The sequence below is a fragment of the Melozone crissalis genome, unplaced genomic scaffold (genome assembly GCF_028551555.1).
Source record: "Melozone crissalis strain CALT ecotype California unplaced genomic scaffold, PUWL_Pcris_2 ptg000023l_1, whole genome shotgun sequence".
In the NCBI taxonomy this organism is placed as follows: Eukaryota; Metazoa; Chordata; class Aves; order Passeriformes; family Passerellidae; genus Melozone; species Melozone crissalis.
The window spans coordinates 516,506-538,840 of NW_026535801.1; the positions used below are offsets into that span (position 1 = coordinate 516,506).

A 22,335-nucleotide genomic window follows, 5' to 3' on the forward strand; every position below is an offset into this window, starting at 1 on the left:
CATGGAGAAGGGGTGAGAGCTGAGCTGGGAGCATGGTGGGGGCACCCCCGAGCCCTCCCCGGCTGTGCTGCCAGTGCTCACCTCTGTGTCATCCTCCTCTTCCTCGCACTGGCGCTCGGCCGCCCGAGGGTCCCCCCGGAGCTTCAGATCTGCAATGACCCCCTGCAAGGAGACCGTGCGTGGGTGGGGGACACAGATGAGCCACCCGGCTGTGACGGGACCTGCTGTGCCACTCGGCCACCACATCCTCGGGCGGGAGACAAAGGATGGATGAGATCTGCTGTCCGCACTGCGAGCAGCTGGAAAAGGTCACCACCCAGCTGGGGGCATTTGCTTGTGAGAGGAAATGTTATAATTTTTAAATTATATATAAACTATGTATTTATAATATATTTATTATATAACTTAATCTACTTGTAATTCATTAGTATTATGTCACAGTCAGCCTAGCTGAACTGCGACTGCCCTGATCCCTATTTTCCCAAGTCCATCGCATTTCCTTGCCCGGATGTGGTGCCCTGTGCTTTCAGGCCAGCTCAAATATTATTTTAGTTGTCTTGCCCAAAGAAGAGACACCAAGGGGGAGGTATCTCCTCTCTCAGAGTTCACTTCCCAGCATGGTCCCCTGCTCCTCCCCACTGAGATCAGAGCGATGGGCAGCATCCCAGCTTGGCAGACTCCCATCCCGAGAGCATCCCTGTGTGCCACCCTGCACCGAGGACCCAGGCTGGGCTCTGGGATGTGCTGGGGGACCCCGCTTGCAGTGGGAGCTGTGGGGTCCAGCCTAGTACCCGCACCACCTCTCCTGCTGAGTCCCGGATGCTACAGAGGTTTGGCTGGAGGCAGCATCCTTAGGAAGGGATTTGTGGTGGTTTCTTGCATAAACAAGTGGCCTGGATGCACACGGTGCTTGCAAAACACAAATAAATAGTAAGGAAGTGCAGATTATCCCAGGAAATACAACACGTGGGCTGCAGAACCTGCCAGCTGTCCTTGCGTGGGGCAGGGCAGTCAGCTGTGGCCAGGGAGCCCTCAGCAGAGGAAAAACAAAGAGCACGGCCAAAAGATCCCTGTAAAAGCTCTGCTGGGTGTCCGGCCGGGTCCTGGCTGCTACCTCTGCTCAGCCCATGTGATGCCAGCTCTGGCACGTGGCTTGTCCAGCCATGCTGGTGGTGCTGGGCAGTGGCTGCAAGGTTGAAATCTAGGGCTTTCCAAAGGCATGGCAAAAAAGCCCCTTCCAAGCCCTGAAGCGAGGCAGTCCCACAAGAGATAGCGATAGGGGACCTTTGCAGCCCCTTTGCTCTGATAAAGGAAGCAGCAGCACCAAAGATCTTATAGTAGATCCATAGAACCATGGAATCGTTTAGGCTGGAAAAGCCCTCTAGGACCATTGAGTTCAACCATTAACCAGTGCTGCCAGGTCCCCCAGGCAACCATGTCCCCAAGTGCCACTTCCAGCTGCAAACAAATCCTCCTGCCAGGCCCTAGCTGAGACCCCGTTTGCCCCATGAGAGCTGCTGTCCCAGGGGCTTCTGCGTCACCTGCAGGCTTTGCCCCTCCAGGTTTCCTGCCATGGCCACAAAGGCGACCCGGGAAGGAGCAGAGGTGCCAGGACACTCCTCCAGCTGCCTCCCAGCAAGTTCATCCTGAGGCCTGACCCAGGGCCAGGCTTTAATCCACTTGATGCCCCATTAGTTCCAGATAACGGGAGGCAGGGCTGGACAGTGATGGAAACACCACGAGGCAGTCAGATGCCGCTCCCCTCTCGCCCAGCCAAGGCCTCCTTCCCTCCTCGGCCAGCTATTCCCCATGGGAAAACCGGGGGCGAGCAGTGGGATCAGGGGTTGGCAGGCCTGGGAGCATCACCTGCTAGAAGGGTCTGCTCTGCTCCAGGCTGCTGCCGTGCCTTCCATGTGGTGCCAAACCCCTCAAGCTGGGGAGAGGAGCTCCTCCACAGCCATGACCTGGCCCTCCCAGCACGTTCAAGAGCAAAGAAATTGCTCTTCAAGAGCAAAGAGTTGCTCTTCAAGGGAGCAGTCGGAATCCCAGTGCAAACCAGTTTGTAGCCCATCAATGATTAACCCCTTCCTGGGGGAGCTTTCCCTGCCCAAAGCCATTCCAGGGGGAATGCGGCCGTACAGTCAGGATGATGTTTAAGCTCAGAAACGTGCTTTGCAGAACTCCACAGGAAAAACATTGCTCCCCTCAGCAGAGCCTCTGTTGCTGGGCAAATCCTACTCAGCCCAGGATAAACCTGAACATTCCTCTCCTCAAGTAAAGCAGGGAATTTCCATGTCAGCTGGGCATTTTCCCCACACTTTCCGCAACCCTTATCTGGAACACGAGTCCTGCTCAAAGCACTGGCTGAGCTATCACATCCTTCCTCACCCTCCAAAGTCTTCCTGGAGATACCGCCCAACATCAGCCAGCAAAGATATGCTCCAGCCCAAGCATTTTTTCCATGTAAGGGAGACATTTTCTCAGACAAACCAGCTTCTCCACCAAAGGAGCTGGGTATTTTTAGGAATGGGAAGATCTGAAGAGGCTCCATGTGTTTGCTGGGAAAAGGCAATGGTGGGAGCTGCATGGCAACCCCATGTCCCCCTGCCAGCCCAGCTCGAGAGCTTTGCTTTGGTGAGCTCCAGGACAGTAAATCAGTGGCATCTCAAGCCACCTCCATGTCACGTGTTCCCTTTCCCAGGGACACACATGGAGCTGGCTGTCTTCTGGGCATGGGCAGTGTCACATGTCTCCAGGCTTTTGGGGGATACTCCCTGGGGTGACCCAAGCTCTTACCTGGTATTTGTCTGGGTCAGCGCCTCCAGCCTGAGCAACAAAGAGCCCGGAGCCCTCTTCCAACTCCATCTCATCCGGGGAGCGCTCAAAGCGGACACGCTCGTGCTCCTCACAGTCCAGGTAGAGGACAACCTCCTCCTCCTCCACGCTGATGGCGAAGCGCGTCCACTGGTTGAGCAGGGTGGGCACGGTGAAGGTGGCGGCCGGGTAGGAGCTGGGCGAGCCCGGCTCCGTGTAGTAGAAGATGATCTGCTGCTGGCCCGCGCGCAGCTCCGAGAGCTTGACGCCCACGTAGATGATGCTCTGCGAGGAGTCCGTGACGGCGAAGAGCACGCCGGCCCGGGGTGTGGTGGGCTGGATGTGGAACAGCAGCGAGAAGTCTCGGTAGAAAGGGCTCGGCAGGTGGTACCGAGCCACCTGGCCCGTGTTGGCGTTGGGACCAAAGACGTAGCCAGGGTTGTTGTCGGGGCCATAAATTCTGTGGATCTCCTCCGTCGGCGGGTCCCCAATCAGCTCCAGCAGGCTGATTTCAGCACTCAGGCTCTCTGCAAGGAGGAAGGACAGGGGATGGTCTCAGGTCCAGCCAAGGATGGTCACTCAGCAAGGACACCCCTGCCCGTGCCTCCCAAACACACTGTCCTTCAGTGGCTCCCTCCACTCACCGGCCCCAAGATTTGTGTGTTGGCCGAGACAGTGACCTTCAGCTGCTCCCACTACATCATTCAGATACATCTCCCAAAATGCTCCCCATTCCCAGCTGCTGGCCCTCCAACCACAGCTGGGACATCACAGAATCATAATAATACTTGGGTGGGAAGGGACCTTAAAGACCATCTCATTCCAATCCCCCTGCCATGAGCGAGGACACAATCCACTAGACAGGTTGCTCAGATTCCCTGAGATGGGATAAAACCAAAGGGGTTTTGCCCATGGTAGGGAGATGCTGCTGGAGCACCAGGATGCTGAACTACCATGGAGCCCTGGGGCAGTGTGTTGCATCCATACTCATTCCAGGACCACAGTGACCTCTCGCATCATCCCAGGACAAGATCCAGCGGTCACCCCAGCTGGGAATAAATCAGAGCCATCCCCTCGCAACACCCTGGGAACGCAGCTCAAGCCAGCTCAGCTTCCCAGATGCTCTCAATTTGGAGGTCGCCTCCTTTCCCAACTCCTACTGAGAATTAGGGAATTGGGGAAGTTCTGCTGGAGAGAGTCTCTCCTGCCCAGCACAGCTGAACATCTGGTGAGGGTGAGCCAGCGCTGTGTCTGCCAGCTCCCGTTGTTCTGGCAGCCAGCACATCCTCATCGCCCACACACCGGGCGCTGGATTCCTCCTCTCCTATGTCAACTGCTTGGGGCCAGTGCCAGCTCCAAAGGAGAGGCTTTTTAACCTCTCCTTTCCTGGGAGGGAGGAAACCCAACTACCCTGGCTCCGAAACAGCTGAAGGATCTGCACTGGGAATGGATGCTCAGCGCTGAGTTTTGGCCCCATCCCGAGCCAGGAGCAAGAGCTGACACAATTCAGTGTCCCCAGTTCCATCACTGATTTTCACATGAGCAATGGGGAGTGAGGGAAATCAGAGGTGTATCCAGAGGTAACCTGGGCTGAACCCAGGAGGATCAGCCAAGAACCTCCACCCAACTCTGGAGCCAGGCATTTTCCTCCAAAGCTCTTTAAAAAAAAGAAAAAGAAAAAGAAAAAGAAAAAGAAAAGAAAAAGAAAAAGAAAAAGAAAAAGAAAAAGAAAAAGAAAAAGAAAAAGAAAAGAAAAAGAAAAGGAAAAAGAAAAAGAAAAATAATCAGCCCAGCCTTGCCCAGCCCAAAAGGAAAACACGTCTCTTGGGGTGGTGATGAAAACCTGGGTGCCTCTTCCAAAGCCTGAGACATGGAACATTCCCAGGCTCCCCTACTGCCAAGCCCCCATGCCAGCAACAGACCCGTGACAGGGACCCAACAGTGGGCACATAAGAACTGGCACCAACTAAAGGTGGGGGCAAACTTTTGCTCTGTCAGAGCCAGACACACTGATCCTCTGAAACTCTGTCTCTGAAACTGCTCCGTGTCCACCCTGCTCCCCAAGCCCCCAGTCCCTCCCAACCTTGGCACCCCAAAACTGAACACCTGACTGGGAGAAAATCTCCTTCCCAGGCTTTGCACCAGTTCCAGCCCCTTCATGTGCCCTGCACTGGGATCAGGCTTCCGCATGGGGCATCCCCTTGGCCTGCTGAGAGGAGAACCTCTGGATCCTGGGGTCCAGCACCTTTCACTCCCAGATGTGCACAGCCCCACACCAAACCCGATGGGGTCAGTGAGTGGGGCTGCCCCAGACTCTCAGCCTGCCACCCACCCTTGAGCCACGCCATGCTCAGCACCTCACAAGCTCATTCCAACTGCAAATGCCAGGATGCAGGGACTGCGTTTATCTGGGGTTGGAGGAAGTCAAATTCATGGCAGGTTTAAGGAAAAAGGAAACCAGAGCTTCCTCCCAGGGGTCTACACGGGTGTAAGAGCCAGTGCTGCAATTCCTGCAGCCAGACAAGTCACTGTGTCCCCCCCAGGGCTCAGGATGACAGGACACACTGAAAGAGGCTTTTGTTAGCAGGGCAATTTGCAACCATTCTCCCCTTGGAGCTGCAGCCGGCTCTGGGAATCTCCCTCCTCCTCAAACATGCCACTCGCCCCCGAGTCCGGGTGGGAGCTGGGTGCTAGCACTTCCCAAAGCAAATGAACTTTCTTTGTGTGTGACAGAAGCTGGATGGGAACTGGGGAGCAGAAGGGTAAGGGGAGACCCCTTCAAATGCCTGCTCTCCTACAAAAGCCAAGGGGCCCTTCTCATTCCCAGAGCTTTCAGGCCACACCTGCTTTTTCCAGAGGGCATCCAGAACCCAAACATCACAGCCCATCATCCCTGTGGCAAACTGGGGATGCACCAGGGAACATGAAGAGTTGGTGGGGACCGCAGTGAGTTTGGCGCTGGCACGGGATGGCTGTGGGGATGTCTCTGTACACAGTGAATCTGCCATTGGGAATGTCCCCAGGATACTCCAAGCCACCTTCCCCCTCTGCCATAACCTTCCTGAGCCCAGGCTGCCAGCATGGGATTCAGGGGACCTCCAGCACATGGCAGCACACCAAGTCACTCCATGGGGTGCACCACAGCCCCCACATTCCTCACTCGTTCCTGACACTGCCCATCCAAGCAATCACAGTGCAGTCCCAGATAGGAATGCACCTCCTCTGCAAGCATCCCCATGATCCCAGTGCATCCCCCCACAAACAGAGCCTCTTTGACACCGAGGGGACCCTGTCCTCGACCCTGGTGTGCCAGCCCCCAGTCTCGGCATTCCTCCTTGGCATCTCCCGGCCATCCCCCGAGGGCGCAGGGGTCGGCACGGGAACACAGCCTCATTCAGAGGCTTTGGCAGGCGGGGGGGAGCTCCAGCTTTCATCCCAACTGCATTTCTCCAAGCACCAGTCAACCCCCGTCCCCACTCCCTTCTCTCACCCCCTGCCCTGTCTGGGTCCCTAGAAGGTCACAGCCACCGAATGATGAAGCCGGGGGTGAAGTAACCTCTCCCTCTTTTCCAAGCAGCAGGGATCAAACATTAGCCGCCATCGAGTGAATCATTAACCCCGAAGGGCTGCTCGGGGAGAGGGGAGCGTGTGGGCATGGCTGAGGGTCACCTTGAAACCTCCTCACCACCACGGTGCTGTGGCTGGATGGGCACAGGGTCTGCGTCCTTGCCCTGCTCCTGCAGGGAGCTGCCAGCTCTCCACGTGCTCCGATCCCAGCCAGGACAGCCCAAAGCCCTGTGACACCTGGGAACTGGCCCTGAAGGCCAGCACGATGTGCTTGGGGAGCATCCCCTGCGCTGGCCACTGTGATTCACCGGGAGTGATGCCCGGTCTTGTGAAGGGAGCTAAAACTCACTGGTTCTGCTTGGAAAAGCCAAGGCTGGATAGAAAGTGATTTTGGATTCAGCAGCATCCCATGGGCACAAGGCAGAAGCATCCCCCAGCGCCTGGGGGAGTCTGGGCAGGGGAGACACAACGCAGGGACATTGCCCAGCCACGTTACCTGCAGAAGCATTAATAAAGACGCAAGAAACCCCTTCATCCTCCTCAGGGAGAGCATCGCAAGGCAGAGGCAGGCGCCTGCCGGCCAAGGGAGTCCAACACAGGTCTCTGACGGCCTCGCAGAAGCCCTGGCACGGCGGGGGGGTTATGGGGACCGAGGGGCTACAGCCGGGGAGCAGCAGCAAGCAGAGGAACCACTCCAGGTAGCGATGGCACCGCGACTCAAGCAGCCCCTCCCACTCATGCAAAGCCGCCCGAATTTCCTCCTCGCTGCCATGCTGAAGGTAATTTGGCACTCGGACATGGCTGGTGCCCAGCACGCTGCAGAAGGGCAGGCGGGTCGGGATGGGCTGGCAGCGGCCAGCCACTGGCATCAGTCCTGGAAAGAAGGATGTGAGCCCCGCGCCGTCACTCCTGTAGAGCTGCATGGTAGCACTCAGTAAATCAAACTCCAGAGGGACAGAGCTATCGGCAGCAGGAGAATCCACACCCTTATCCACCCTCTGGTCAGGCCAAGGAGGGCTCTGGCTCCTGCTCCTGCTGGCCAGAGCCAGCCCTGGGTGGCCAGGGCCATGCCATGGGTTCCGTGATGCTGTGGGGAAGTAACGGGGAGGTTGTGCCAAGGGGTCCTGGAAAGGCACCGCCTGCTCACGGGTACTGTCACCTGGTGAGAAAGGAAAAGGGGCACTACCTGGCTGGAGACCCGCCGGTCTCTGCAAGGACACCTGTGACTCCATTGTAGGAGTTCCCGTCCCCAGGAACTCTGGGTCTTCAGGGGTCACTGTCCTCAGGAGCTGTGGGTTCTCAGTGTTCCCCAGCAACTCTGGGTTCTTGGTGGTCACTGTCCTCAGGAGCTCAGTGTTCCTCATCACCAGGAGCTGCAGATTCTCAGTGGTCCTCGTGCCTGGGAGCTCTGGGTCTTCAGTGGTCCCTGTCCCCAAGGGCTGTGGGTCCTCAGTGGTCCCTCTCCCCAAGGGCTGTGGGTCCTCAGTGGTCCCTCTCCCCAGAAGCTGCAGGTCTGTGGCACTCATCATCCCCAGGAGCTGTGGGTCCTCAGTGGTGCCCAACCCCAGCAGCTGCAGGTCCTCAGTAGTCCCTGACCCCAGGAGCTGGGGGTCCTCGGTGGTTCCTATCCTCAGGAGCTGCGGGTTCTCAGCGGTCCCTGACCCTAGCAGCTTCAGGTCCTCAGTAGTCCCTGTCCCCAAGAGCTGTGGATCCTTCGGGGTCACTGACCCCAGGAACTGGGGGTCTTCGGTGGTCCCCATTCTCAGGAGTAGCAGGTGCTCGGTGGTTCCTGTCTCCAGCAGCTGCAGGTCCTCGGTGGTTCCCGACCGCAAGAGCTGGGGGTTCTCGGTGTTCCCTGATCCCAAGAACTGTAGGTCCTCAGTGCTCCCTGAGCCCAGGAGCTGGGTGTCCTTGTGGGTCCCTGTCCCCAGGAGCTGGGGGTCGTCAGTGGGGCTGCTGGCCGCCTGCTGTCCTGGGGCAGGTGACACGCTGCGGAGAGGAGCGATGCTCGGCCACGCCGCGCTCTCCACCGACCCTGTGGCATTCCTGTCCCACTGCTCCGTGGTTTTGGCTGCGGCTTCCTCACTCACAGGTGCTGCTGTAGCAGGGTCTGGCTCCTGCTGCCGTGGGGTGGTGACATTTCCTGCCACCTCGCTGCCCCACATCCCTGGGGACAGGCTGGGAGCCGGAGCCGCCGCTGAGGTTGGCGGCTCCGACTCTGGGATTCCCTCACTGGGTAGTGCTGGGCTTCCTGTGGTCTTCGTGCTGTCCCAAACCCAGTCCAGGAGCTGTGTTTCGGAGCAGGAGAAGCAGCAAGCCAGGAGGAGCAGAACCCCCAAGCGAGGTGGGGCCATCGGAAAGGGAAAACGAGCTCCGTTGCTCCCGCGAGCAGAGCAGAGAGGCTGGAGGAAGGAAAGGAGGGAAGAGGCAGGAGCTCTGTCCCGGCCAGACTCTCGGAGCACTCACATCACTCTCTCCTCCCAAGCTCCGGCGCTCGACCCTTCAAACGGGAGCAGAGCAGGGGGAGGAGTGGCCGGCCCTGCCAAGCCTTCCTCTCGCCAGCGCCAGCCTCCCGCTGCTGGCACAGCCCCTCAGGGACCCCTGAGCCTGCCTGGGGCTCACCTGAGCCCCCCAAAACCTCCGGCAGCCAAGCCAGCCTTCAGACCCACCCCACTGCCTGTCCCAGCTGCTGCCGCCAGATGTTTAACTCCTCCCTGCCCGGAACATCCCAAATCATCTCTCCCTGCTCGATGGTTCTGGTTAAATCACCAGCATACAGAGCTGTACAAGGTGGGGTCGTGCACGGACATGGTCGTCATGGGGTGCCCAGCTTTGGTGGGACACCCCACTTCTGGCCTCGGGAAAAGGTTATAATCTCAGAGCAAAACTGAACGAGGAGGGAAACAAATCCCAGAAAACATTTCCAACATTTCCACCGGCCGGAAACAAAACAAGTCCCCAAAGCCAAGTGCTTAAAGCCGCTTTCCCGGCTCGCTTACAGGGCCAGGACCCCCCAGGTGCTGTCGCAGGAGGGCCAGGGGAGCACTGCAGCTTTCCTGCCCCCCCCAGGCATCACGCGCCAGCAACGCCTCAAAGCCAGGTCTGAGCAATCACAAGTTTCCCAATCACAAGTTTTCCTGGAGCTCGGGATGAAAATCTTCCATGGGCGGTACTGGCACTCTCCCACGCCCCAAAAATTTTGATTGTTCTTTGCCTCTGCTTAAAAAAGTTACCCTCAAATCCACTTATCCAGCTCGGGTGACAGTGCCTCTCATTCCTAGGGACGGCCAAGCAGAGATGGAGCATTCCCCGGGCCTACACTACCATGGTGACACCAGGCAAGTCACCTGCATGGCTCAAGAAGTGTCCCTGAGACAGGGTTTTGATGGGAAGGTGACAATTTTGGCTCCCCTTGGCTGTGTGTGACCAGGAAGGTCAGAGCGTGCTGTACCATGGTCCTACAGAGTAGACATCTCCGCATGCCGGATCTGATGCTCCAGTTTAAAAATATTCAGGAAAATCACCGAGACAAATGCTCAGATGTTCATTTTGCTTTATGCAACATTTCCCACAGTACTTTTGAAGCAAAACAGGCGAGTTTTCCCCTGAAAATGGGAGCTGGCTGCTGCTGCCAGCAGCTCTCCCCGTGACCGATGCTGTTAGGGGCGCCCGCTGTGGAACAGCCCCCACCAATCCGCACGGGACACGGGTTTGTCCAGATGGCAGAGCTTCCACAGGGCCCCTCCCGGAGCTCCAGTGCTTCCATCAGCCTGGGGAAGGAGCCAGGTGCCTGCCAGCCTTCTCTGGCGTGTCCTGACGGGCTTGGCTGCCCTAGGGCCAGGGTGCGGTGCAGAACTCCTTGGCACATCGAGAGGGATCGGAGCGACTGCTGCTTCCATTCCCAGCGGTGGGATGGAAAACCTCGGTGCTCCCGGAGCCTCTCCCCACCCCAGAGCCGTGCGGCTCCAGCGTGGGGAGCATCACATGCCCCCATGAGCTGCCTGGCCTCTGCCAGGAGGATCTGGAGAGCAGCACCCTGCTGGGGTAGCCCAAGCATGTGCAGACAGGATGCCCAGCCAGAGAAATTCCCGCTCCTCCCTTCTGCTGGAATTAGGCGGCTCAGGACAGCAGAGTGGAGCTGAGCCCTGTGGGACACCCTCGTTAAGTCAATGATCTCCATTTCATTGCACACCTCCTCACTGGAAGCTCCCTGGGAAGGAGTCAGGGCTGGGGCATCCCCAAAAAAGGGATTTCCAAATTAGGTGCCCTGAGGGTGGGCTGGCGGCACGGGTGGCACTAGAGCATCTTAGTCCAGTGCAACCAGCTCTGCCACTGACCAAGCAGCGAGGCAGGGACTGGGCAGGCAGCAGCTGGTGAAATATTTTGGAGAAGCATTCCCCCAGGGAGAAGCCATGGCAGCTGGCTTGCCGGCAGAGCAGGGAAAACCCCTTGCTTTTGCTTCCTCCAGGCTAAAAGCTCACAAAAAGCGTTTTGCACACTCCATGAGATGCTGCTGCCAGCTTGCCATAGCCTTGGACTTCTTGAAAAGCAAAACTGGACCCTCACCCTGGTCCCAGTTCCCTCCCAAAGAGGCTGACTGCATCTTCCCAAAACTGTCTGGCATCTGGTGCTGCAACATAGTTCCTCAGGAAAAGGGGGATTGGGCTGCCCTAAGAAGGCACTGAGGGCTCAGTCCTGGGCCAGAAGAATAGAGGGGAGAGAGGGGAGAAAGGGGGAAAAGGGAAAAGAGAGAAAAAATCAGAGGTGGGGGAAAAGAGTGGAGATGGGAAGAAAGGAGATTGGGGGAAGAGGGTGGGGGGAAAGAGAGTGGGGAGAAGGGGAAAATGAGAGGGGAGGAAGAGGGAATGAAGAAAAGAGAAAAAAAGAGATTGGGGAAGTCAAGGAAAGAGTGGGAAGGGGAGGGAAGTGCATGGAGGAAGTGGAAAATGACAGTAGGAAAGGAGAGAGAAGGAAAGAGAAAAGAGGGGAGAAAGGACAAAAGAAAGGAAAAAAGAAGAGGGGAAAAAGAGGAAGGGAAAGAACAGAGAAAATAAGAGAAAAAAGAGAAGAAGGGAATGAGAAGGAGGAAAAGAGAGGAGGACAAGGCAAGAGGAGGGAAGGGGAGGGGAAGAGAAAGAAAAGAAGATATGGAAGAAAAAAGAGAAAAAGAGAGTGAAAAAGGAGAAAAAAAGGCGGGGGGGAAGGGGAAAATAGATAAAAATAGGAAAAAAGAGCCTGTCATCCAGACCTGCAGCCTTTTATCCGTGGTCAAAGCACACCGATGTTTCTCTCCAGCGAGGATTGCTCTCCCTGCAGGATTTTGGGGGAGGACAGGGAGCCTGCTGCAGCCCGGCTCAGCAATTCGTCCTGCACACGCCAAGGATCCCCCAGCAAGAGCCGGGCAGACGGACGGACAGGCTGAGAGGCGGACGGACGGATGGACAGCAGAGGGAGCCTCAGGCTGAGCAGAGCGCAGACGCTTCCTCAGGGGAGCCCGCTGGGCTGGACACAGCCCTGAGCTCACAGAGCTCCGGGCAGGGGAAGGGGAAGGGGAAGGGGAAGGGGAAGGGGAAGGGGAAGGGGAAGGGGAAGGGGAAGGGAGGAAACCGTGATAGGAGCACAGGCAGAAAGCCAGAGGTGGGAGCACTCTTGGACTTAGCAGGAAAATTCAAGGACTGTCAGCAGGTATCCATAAATCCTATTGACGTTTGGGATTCTACTCCGTTCTCCGTCTGGAAGCCCCACACACGCAGCAGTTGGAAGGCCCTCCTGGAGATGGAGGCGCCCAGGCCGTGGGTGGGCGCCCATCCAGGGACAGGGGGAGGCGCAGGGGTGCCCAGGAGCCGACCTGGCGCAGCGACAGCAGCCAGCCCGGCCCCAGCAATGACACAGGTGCCGCTCTGCCAGGCTCTGCTGTGCCTCCGGGACAGCGTGCCCCCCTGCCTCTGGCTGTGCAACACCACGGAGCCCCCGGGAGCGCAGCGTTCCTAAACATTTACTCATGGAGAGCCAGAAGCATCCTCCCGGCAAATTCCTCGATAAGATAAACTGTGAAAATGTCACGACAGCCCGCAGGAGCCATCAAATAGCCCCAGGAGGGGAACAAGGGTGGTTGTGCCCAGACCCCTGTCATTACCTGCATCCTCCTCCTGCTCCTGAACTGAGTAGGGCTGGAAAAGGCACAGCCAAGAGGTGCTGGTGTCCTACTCTGCCCCATCCACATGGACAAGCGGACTGGGCAGCAGAGAATTGGTGCTGGAGTGACTTTGGCCACTCCGTGAGGTTTCCTGGGGAGAATGGATGGTGGAGAGGGACCACCAATATTTGGGCACAGCCAAACCCAAAGGAGGTGTATAAAACTCAAGGTGAGTTTGGGGTGAGCTGTAGCTCCCTGTCCCCCCCATCCTGCCTCCACTGGGGCAATGTCTCTGCTTCCAATCACTCACCTGCCCCCCGAGACCACCGACAGCCTGGAGATAAGGCAGGGAAGGCAAGGGAAGGAATGCGACCCCCTGGATCATCCTCCTCCACATTCATAAATCATCTTGCAGACTAATTGCTCCCTGGACAGGAGAAGCCTCTGCTCCTCACCCCCCACCAAGGCTCTGGCTCACTCGGGACAGGCAGCTGGCGGAGGGTGTTGGCTTCAGTCTCCCTGAGGGACAAGGAGGAAGTGCGTTCCCATTCCCAGGCATTTCTTTCCCAGAGGATACAGGGAGATCAATGCACCTGGCACCCCAGTTAGCACTGTAGACAGATTCTGCAGTAGCAGGACTAGGGGAGATGAGGGATGGGATGGAGGGTTTGTGATCCAACTTGATGTCATCCCACCCAGAGAATCAGAGGAGGACAAGGCACCCAGGCGGGTACATGTCCCCAGAGTTCAAACAAACTTTTCCAAGCCAATGATGTCCCCTAACCACGCCAGGATTTTAACCCTCCAACGTGACGAAGAAACAAAGCATAGTCAGTGGGTAACCCAGCACCAGCTTTGAAGCCTACACAACAAAAACTGGGAGTTGTCTATCCCCAGCTGTTTTCCAGGACTTCAGAAGCAAAGAAAACACCAGCACTGCTTAGAGACCCCAATTCACCAAACAAAATACAGAAGAGCTACCAAGCGATGTACCTGAAGCTACAAGGGATCATCACAGCCTCCATCCCGCAGAACAGCATCCAGGGATGCTGGGTGCCAGCTGGTCCGTGCTGCTGCAGGAGGCAACTGCCACAGCTCGTGGGTGCTTCATAGAGCCTCACCATGGATTTTCAGGGAGGAAAACCAGCTGGCAGGTCATTAACCTCATCCTCAACACAGTGTGCAGCAAATGGAATCCAAGCTCACATGCTTGCTGTGGGGCCAGGTGGCGAGGAACGCTATTTTCTTAGGGAATGGACAGGAAAAGGGGGATCGGGGAGTGGGGTTTGTTTTGGGATTTCAGCTGCAATCTCCAGCTCATCCAACCAGCCTGGCTCTTGTCAGCGCTGCCCTCCTGCAGCGCAGGGGACTTTGTTTGGCTTGGAAGCCCCCAGCTGTGCCCGTAATAAGACTCTGTGTCCGCTCTGCCGTACTTCCACCTCTCTGCACTCCTCAGACAATAGTTCGCCTGTGCTGCTGACTTTGGCAGCATTTCCAAAGTTTTGGCTCCCTCCAAAGTTTCCCCTGCACCAGGCAGCCGACCTTGGCCATCGTGCTTTGTTGTCACATCCCGTTGCGCCCCATCCCGGGCTCTCTGCTCCCTGCGGGGCACTGTTCTCCGTGCTGGAGCTCTTGGGCCCCAAAACTGGGGACATGACACGGAGAGGTGGCTGGCAGGCCCTTTGAGGATGGATGCTGGGGTCAGGAACAGCCTGGATAGGGGGCAACTGGAAAAGGGAAATCATCACCCAGGCCTTGAACCCACCCAGCTGCGCACATCCCAACGCTGTAGTGAGAAATCAATCAATTGAACACCTTGAAATCAAGTTGAGCGATGACAACCTGATATCAGCCAAGGCTGAAATCCCTCTTTCCCTGCCATGTCTCCACAGGTATTGAAGCAAAAAAACTTAGAGCTTTTGAGGAAGTCCAAACAGCCCTGGAGATGGATAGTAAGGGGTCAAACAGGTGGGTGATCCTTTGCTGCTCCATGCAAATGCTGGGGAAAGCCAGCAGGAGCTGGATGAGGCCAGAACTCACATCATTCCTTTCCAACCAACAACCAGAGCCAGTATTTGATTATTCCTTTCAACTATTCCTTCTTTCTACAAGTAATTTGATTTTGAAGCAAAATACAACGCAATAAACAGCTTTAATGCACTGAAGTTCACCACCTGTAACAGGACAGCTGCCAAGAACAGGAAGGGTGTAATTTGTGTCCCTGCTTGCACGAAGACAGAGATTCCAGATCAGGTTTGCCCCCTCCTGAGCGCAGGGATGATGCCACAGCCAGGCACCATCCCAGGTTCAGCATTCCCCACGGGCACAATGCCATGAGCCAAGGGCATCCCTGCAGCACAGCACCACGGAGATGGGTACCCATAAGCTATTTCCTGGGATGATAAGGGGTTAAAAAAAAAACCCAAACCACACAAAAAAGCTCAGCAGGCATGCCTGAAGGGGAGGATTAGAGAGAATAGGGCCATTTCTCAGCAAAGACTATGGCAACCTAAATAGAAAAGTAACATTACTCTCAAGACAGGGGCCCTTTCCCTTTACTCCTGCCCTACAATGTCACTATTGTTTTGCTGACAACTGGTAATTATCCCAAGCTGCACACACTGGTATTCCCACCCTTTAACCGGGAGGGATTTTGCAGCCGCCGACCCTCTGACACCAGCAAAAATTCGCATACCAGAGAGTTCAAAGGGGGGGCGGGCTGGGAAGGCCGGGCAGCCTTGCGGGGATCGTCATTCCCAGGGTCCCGGAGGGCTGGGGCTGGGAAGGCACCTCTGGAGATGGGCAAATCCAAGCCCTGCTGGAGCAGGCTCACCTGCCGGGAGCACAGCACCGTGTCCAGGTGCTGCTGGAGCATTGTCAGAGAAGGAGAGCTCAGAGCCTGAAGGGGCTCCAGGAGAGCTGCAGAGGGACTGGGGGAAAAGGATGGAGGGACAGGAGCCAGGGAATGGCTCCCAGCGCCAGAGGGCAGGGATGGATGGGATATTGGGACTTAAGAATTGTTCCCTGTGAGGGCAGTGAGACCCTGGCACAGCTGTGGCTGCCCCTGGATCCCTGGCAGTGCCCAAGGCCAGGCTGGAGGGGGCTTGGAGCAGCCTGGGACAGCGGGAGGTGTCCCTGCCATGGCAGGGGTGGCACTGGATGAACTTTAGGGCCCCTTCCAACCCAAACCTGGCATTCTGGGATTTGGGACGGTTTTGTTACTGATGGCCACGCTTTGGGTTCAAGGTGCCCCTAAAGTCAGGGGGTCTTTTCTCATATCACCATCCCAGATGAAAAAATGTTCACATCCCAAGAATCCAAGTCTAAGCAGTGAATCTTTTCTGGAAACAAAAAACAAATTTAAAAAAAAAAAAAAAAAAAAAAAAAAAAAAAAAAAAGCCCAAACCCAAAACCAAATTAACCAACCAAACAAAAAACCCAACAAAACCCACATAAAAACAAACCCCCAAAAATAATGCTATGGAAGCACAGTTTCCCTTCCCTGCTTAAAAGTTCTGGGGAGCTGGGACCCCCAGGATGAGACCTGCAGGCTGCAGCTGTCCAACTGCAAGAGGATGGGGATGAGTCAAATCCATAATTTTTCATTTACTGCATGGAGGAGTCATAGTCCCAACATTCCCTGCCTGACAGGAGTTGATCTTGGTGCCAGCCCCAGCTCAGATAAGGTGATAAAAAAACTCTGGAAACTGCCTCAAGATGGATTAAAACATTCCCATGGTCAAAATGTAGATTTTTTTTCCTGCCTTTGCAGGCTGGTACAGGAGCCAGAAAGCCCAGAAAAAGTGCAAAAAAGCCCCTTTTTTTTCCTGCCACAGGCTGCAAGCAGCATAGCCAAGGTCCGAACAAGGCAGAGGACACACACAGCCTCCAAAGGACCCAGCTATGAGCACCAGCTCCTCTGGTATCTACTTACTTATTGCTATTTTATTTTTTTTCTGCATTTTAATTACATGATCACAGAAGTTTCTTCCTAATGGGAATGCAGGAAACCAGTTTTTCCTGCAGCAAAGCCAATTCCACAAATACTAGCAGTGACCTGTAAAGTTAAAAAAAAAAATCCCCATAAATCTTCCCTTCCTCGCAGCAGCAACAGCAGTGTCACTCGCAGGTCTGGGACTTTATTTATTGTTGTTTTAAGCACCCAGGAGAAAAGAAAACGCTTCTAAAACCCCACTTAACCCGCTCCAGCTGCAGGGGAAAAAAAATCCCACGTAGGCAGGAGCTGCGCTCTGGGACTCCGGGCAAGCTGCAGCCTGTCTCCGGAGCACCCAGCTGGGATTTGGGGGAACGAACCCCCCCCTTCTCCCAGGCCCACAGCAGCTCCTCATTAGCGCGGGGCCGTTTGCAGGGCGCAGAGCCCCACACAGCCGGGCCCTGGGAGGGAGCAGCACCGCGCTGGGGAGGATGCTGCAGCCTGCAGGAGCTCCTGGGGCTGCGCTGGGAGCCAGCTCCTGGCTCCTCTCCTTGCAACAGCAAGGATTAAACCAAGATGGTGCTCCCCAAACCCCTTCTGGCTCCTCTGCACCCCGCGCTCGGGGACATCAGAGCTCAGCGGCATGGGGCGAACAGCAAAGCTTGCACGGCTCTGGGGAGAAACCCTGGCTGGCCACTCCACAAGGAAAGAAGGCAGAAGAAAGCCCGGAAAGAGGCCGCTGGGAAAGCAGAGGAAAGGCTGAAAAAGACTGAAACGGAACAATGTTATCAGGCAGCTGTGCCACGGGTGTGGGGGCTCCAGAGGCACAGCACCCACTGGGAGCCACCCATCGCTTGTTTGGGCGCTGAGCTCCGGCACCAGCTGCACACGGATGGGCAGGGAGGCCCCACCAGTAACACCTGGAGGCAAACTGGGCCCTCAGGTGATTGAACAGCAGCAGGGAGATAAAATGATTAAACAGCTGAATGAAGGAAATGGGAAGTGGTTTTTCTCCCGACCCAAATAGACACATTTTTACTGGTGTTGCTGCCGCCGAGGCTGACCCCGAGGCCGGAGGGATGACAGGGGTTAAGAGCCACCCCTGCACAGCTGGAACAGAGGGAGGGACGTCCTGGGAGACCCAGGTGCTGGGATACAGGGGGTGTAGTGGGAGACCAGAGCACCGAGAGGCAAGGAATGTCCTGGGAGGGAGATCAGAGCGTTGGGATCAGGGGATGCACTGGGAGACCCATTTCCACTGTGAGAGTCACATTTACAGTGACACAGGCTGTCCCACGGTGCCGGTGTGGAGCATCCCACTCCAGTGCGGTCCCCAAACCCGGCCTGGTGTCCTTCTTGGGGCAGAGGTGCTTCACCAGCTGCCTGGGGCGGGTCAAGCATCCACAAGCCTGCTCTACCCCCGGTGTTCTCAATTGCCCTGCCGCTGGGCTGATGTTTGGCGCCAGGAGCCGCTGGCAGAGCCCGGGGCAGGCGCAGGGAGCGGGGCCAGAGCCCAGCCCACCCCTGAGGCTGCCCGGCCATGCTAAGCGACACATCCAGAGTCGGGATGGAGCGGGATCCCGCCAGTGTCCGCCCGCACCGCGGGTTAATCCCGTTGCTAGGACACCCGCGGGGGAAGAAATACAACACTTGTCGGATTAGAGTCTAGACGGGCTGACCTTTCCCTCCGAAACCGGCCGAAAATCAGGCCCCGTTGGCTAAAAGGAGGGATTTTTGTCGCTGTTTAGGTGTTTGGTTTTGTTTCAGATGGGAGCCAAAGAGGGAGGGACATCGCTGTCGCTGAAAGAGTCGTTTCAGTACCTGCCGCCGGAGAGGCATGTGCAGGAGACGGCCCGGGGCTCGAAACCTGCTGCCAAGCCCGGGCTTTGCCCAGCAACTCGGCTGACAAAAGAGCCTTTCATGAGAGGGGACGATGTCAACTCCGCAATTAGCGGGGGAAAAGAGAAAAGAGCCGAAGGAAGATTATTACCTCCAGCAGTTGCCTCTGGAGGCCCCTCTCCGGTGGCTTCCTTAACTCTTTCAGCTGAGCCCAAGGAGAAGGTGGGAAAGGAGCCATCGGCCAAGGGCTGGCTGGAGCCAGGCTGGCAGCCAGCCTTGAAGGGTGTCATGAGGATTGCCATCCCCCTGGCACCCAGAGGGAGCCAGGCCCACAGCCCCATTGCATCCTAGCTGGGAGGGAACTGTCTGATATCTCCATCCAGCCCAGCACCAGGAGAATCCTGGTGGGATTAGACTCGGATCAAGAGCCCAGCCCACTGGGTACCACACACGGGCATGGGGATGCCAGGACACCCACACACCCTCCATCTTCATGGCCTGACATCACTGTCTCCCCCCCAAAGAGACGTGCCCAGAGCAGCTGCAGAAGTAACAACTGGTTACTCAAACCCTGAAGTCTGAGCTACCTGGGATAGTGGAAGGTGGTCCTGCCCATGGCAGGGGGTGGAACAAGATGGGCTTTGAGGTCCCTTCCAAGCCAAACCATTCAAAGAATCTACAGTAAAAGCCAAAAATCAGAGGCTGCTGTCACACACCTCTCTCTGCCCACAGTGCCACGGGCTGGGACTTTCTCTTGCACCCTGATATCCAGGGGGATTTAGTGCCGCCTAGAATCATTGCACGTTTCTACTCCACTCACTCCCACCCGTCAGCACCCCCTGAGCCCCAGCTCCCAGCACGACAGGGCACTTCTCCAGCTTTGGAACCCAGCTGGGGAGATGCTGGCATCACTGATAGGGTCACACGATGTGTCCAGGGGTTCCCTGTCATCCACATGTCCTGGGTCCCCAGGATAAGGCTCCTGGCCCCTCTGGGAAGCATTTTGGTGTCCCAGGGGAAGGAATAAGCTGTACAGATGCCTTCCCATCATGCCACAAGTGAGCACCACCAGCTTATCTGGGGATTATCAAAAAGTTGCTGTTTATGCAAATGTCAACAATCTCCAACTCAATTAAGCTACAGACTAACAAGGAGGGTGGAAAAGAATAAATTGGTTTGATTACTGTGTCTTCCAGAGGGAAGGCAAGTGTCTAATTTAGGAATGATGAACTCAGAGGTAGCTTCAAGGACCATTGGGCTCTCAGAGATTTATGCCAGTGGTGACAGTGGGAAGAGCATGGGGATGGTAATGCTGGGTTCCAGGTGCCCCAGCTCCTATTCCCACCCTAGGCTGTTGGAGCAGACTCCCACAACCTGAGGACAGGGTCAGAGGAACAGCCAGACCTTACAGTCCCCATGGGAGGAGGAAACCAGCAGACTGAGCTTGGGAATAAAATAAAACTACAATAAAATCCACTAATGACCAATTTCCATCTTAGAAGAGGGCTGGGAGGCCATGCCAAAAAAAAAAAAAGGCAATAAAAATTCCGCAAAAGCAACCCTTTTAAGACACGGGATGTTCCGGAGCAGATGTTGCTTGCTGAGAAAGCCCCAGCGCCGGCGCTGCCGCTCAGAGCCAGGAGCACACCAAGCCTCTGAAGCCCCGGCCCTGGGGCAGCCCCAGCCCACAGCCCAGGGGGTGTCAGTGCCCTGCTCCATTCCAACACTCCCTGGGAGGCCAAAGCCGTCACATCTGCACGGTGGGAACCACCCCTTCACCCCCAAAGGGCAGATTAACCATGCTCACACCCCCAGAGTGCGGAGGGTTTTTGCCCTCGAGCCTCTCCCTCTGTCTCTCCCAGTGGTTCCAAATCCATATTAAGGCAACGCCAGAGCCTCTGGTAGCTGCACACATTTCCAAACCATTTTCTAACCCCATCTAGCTCCTTGTGCTTCAATGATATCTTTGGCAACAAGCTCCCAGGCTAACCAAGTATGACACTAAAATCACACACACTGGTGCTACCATGTGCCTTCCTCCCCCCAAAAATTCAGGGACTTGTTCCCAATCCCCAGAATTTAAGGGGACTTAGCACCAGCTGAAATCATAGCAGGTTTCCCCTGCACCACTTCCCACCCATCAGCAGGACAGGGCACATCCTCCTGAGGGCAGCAGCACCGCTGCTCCACGCGCATGGCCACCCAAAGGATGAGGAATGTGGCTGGAGGACAGCAGAGCCAGGGAGAGCACTCCCACAGCTGGCAGAGAGGAAGCTGGGACACGGGATGACGAGGAGCTCATCCATCATGGAGCCTCACAGAGTGGTTTGGGTGGGAAGGAACCCAAAAGTCCCACCCCCTGCCATGGCCAGGGACAGTTGCCACCATCCCAGGCTGCTCCAAGCCCTGTGCAACCTGGCCATGGACACTTCCAGGAATCCAGGGGCAGCCACAGCTTCTCTTGTCAACCTGCACCAGTGCCACGACACCTTCAAAGGGAAGAATTTCTTCATAACATCCAAGACACTGCCTCCAGACTTGCACACAGAGCGATTGCAGCATGCTCTTGGAAAGGATTCCTCTCCAATGCTTTCCCAAATGTCATCAGATACAACAGAAGAATCACTAGAGTGTTTTATTAATCCCATACCTCTGGACTGCTGATATCCATCAATACTTAATCCCAGATGTCTCCTTCCGCATTTTGAACTCTCTACCGAAATGCCAGAATTAATTATTTTCTTGGTAAACTATCGAGAGTTAGGGAAAAAAGACAGCGCACTTGCTGGGATTGTTATTCCAGGGTTTAGAGTATCATCCCTGACACTTATGACAGGCCAGAGTGGTGCAGAAGAGACTCGGTGTCCCTGTCACAGAATATGGGGTGGGTTGGAAGGGACACCCAACCTCACCTTGTTCCACCCCCTGCCATGGACAGGGACATCTTTCACTCTCCCTGGCTGCTCCAAGCCCATCCCACCCAGCCTAGAACACTTCCAAGGGATCCAGAGGCAGCCGCAGCTGCTCTGAGCACCCTGTGCCAGGGCCTCACTGGGAAGAATTCCTTCCCAATATCCCATCCAACCCTACCCTCTATCAGTGTGAAGACATTTACCCTTGTCCTGTCACTCCAGGCTCATGTAAAAAGTCTCTCTCCCTCTTTTTTATCAGAGGGCTCAGCCTTGGATGAGTCCTCGCCCCTGGCCCCGCATGCTCCTGCCTCCTCATAAAGAAGTGGTGACATCCCCCCGAGAGCAAAGCCAGTTTCCCGGCAGCACATTTTTTTCTGCTCAGGGAGTTTTTAAGCCAGGCGGTGACGCTTGAAGCAGGATTGCAAAATGTTTTCTCCAAGGACTTGGATTTGCTGCTTAACAGCACCCAAGTTTTGTCGCCATAAACACTGGAAGGAGAGGTTTGTCCAGCTGCAAGCCAAAATAAATAGTGAGCAGTGTTACTGAGAGGCTGCTCTTCGGAGAAAAAAATAAAACCCCATTTCTCCAGGATATGGAAGTGTATGGGCAGGGTTTTCTAGTGGTCACAGAGAAGAGCAGCTCTCCATCCCTCCAGGGACATGCAGCAGTGGGGAGGGAGCTCCCAGGCATTCACGCTGCTGGGCCAGCAGACACCATTTGGAAACCTAAAACCAAGGCAAGAGCTCTGGGAGAATGGTTGCTGTGGATGGACCAAGTTCAGGTATAGAGCTGAGGAAGTAATGGGAGAATTAGGATTAGGGCTTGAAAAGGCTGTGTGCTTCAATGGAAGCAAAGTCCTGCCAGGGAGCACAGCCACTCTGCAGGAATACTCAGTCTCTTTTTAAACCTAATTTCTAGCCCCAAAGCACCATCCAAGCACGGCCACTTCATCCCTGCCACCACCTTCTTGGGACAGGCAGGAGGGATGGGATCCGCCTGCCAGGGGGATGGACCAGGAGCTCAGAGGTGCTGCAGGGAGATGCCCGCAGCCTTGTCTCCTTCCAGCTGCTGGCAGCCTGGGCAGCTCCCCCTCCCCAGCAGCTCCCACGGCACAGATAAGGTTTTGCAAACAG

At 56.0% G+C, this 22,335-nt stretch overlaps 1 protein-coding gene across 1 annotated transcript in view; it reads right to left on the reverse strand.

Annotated features, from left to right (window-relative positions):
- The window catches only part of COL18A1 (collagen type XVIII alpha 1 chain), a 35,693-nt gene that overhangs the window by 10,012 nt on the left and 3,346 nt on the right, over nucleotides 1-22,335 (reverse strand). Inside the window, exons 3-4 of the mRNA XM_054278017.1 lie at nucleotides 2,797-3,341; nucleotides 82-162 (exon numbers count right to left, since the gene is read on the reverse strand). Coding sequence (XP_054133992.1) covers nucleotides 82-162; nucleotides 2,797-3,341 — 626 coding nt within the window. The remainder of the gene's footprint in view (nucleotides 1-81; nucleotides 163-2,796; nucleotides 3,342-22,335) is intronic.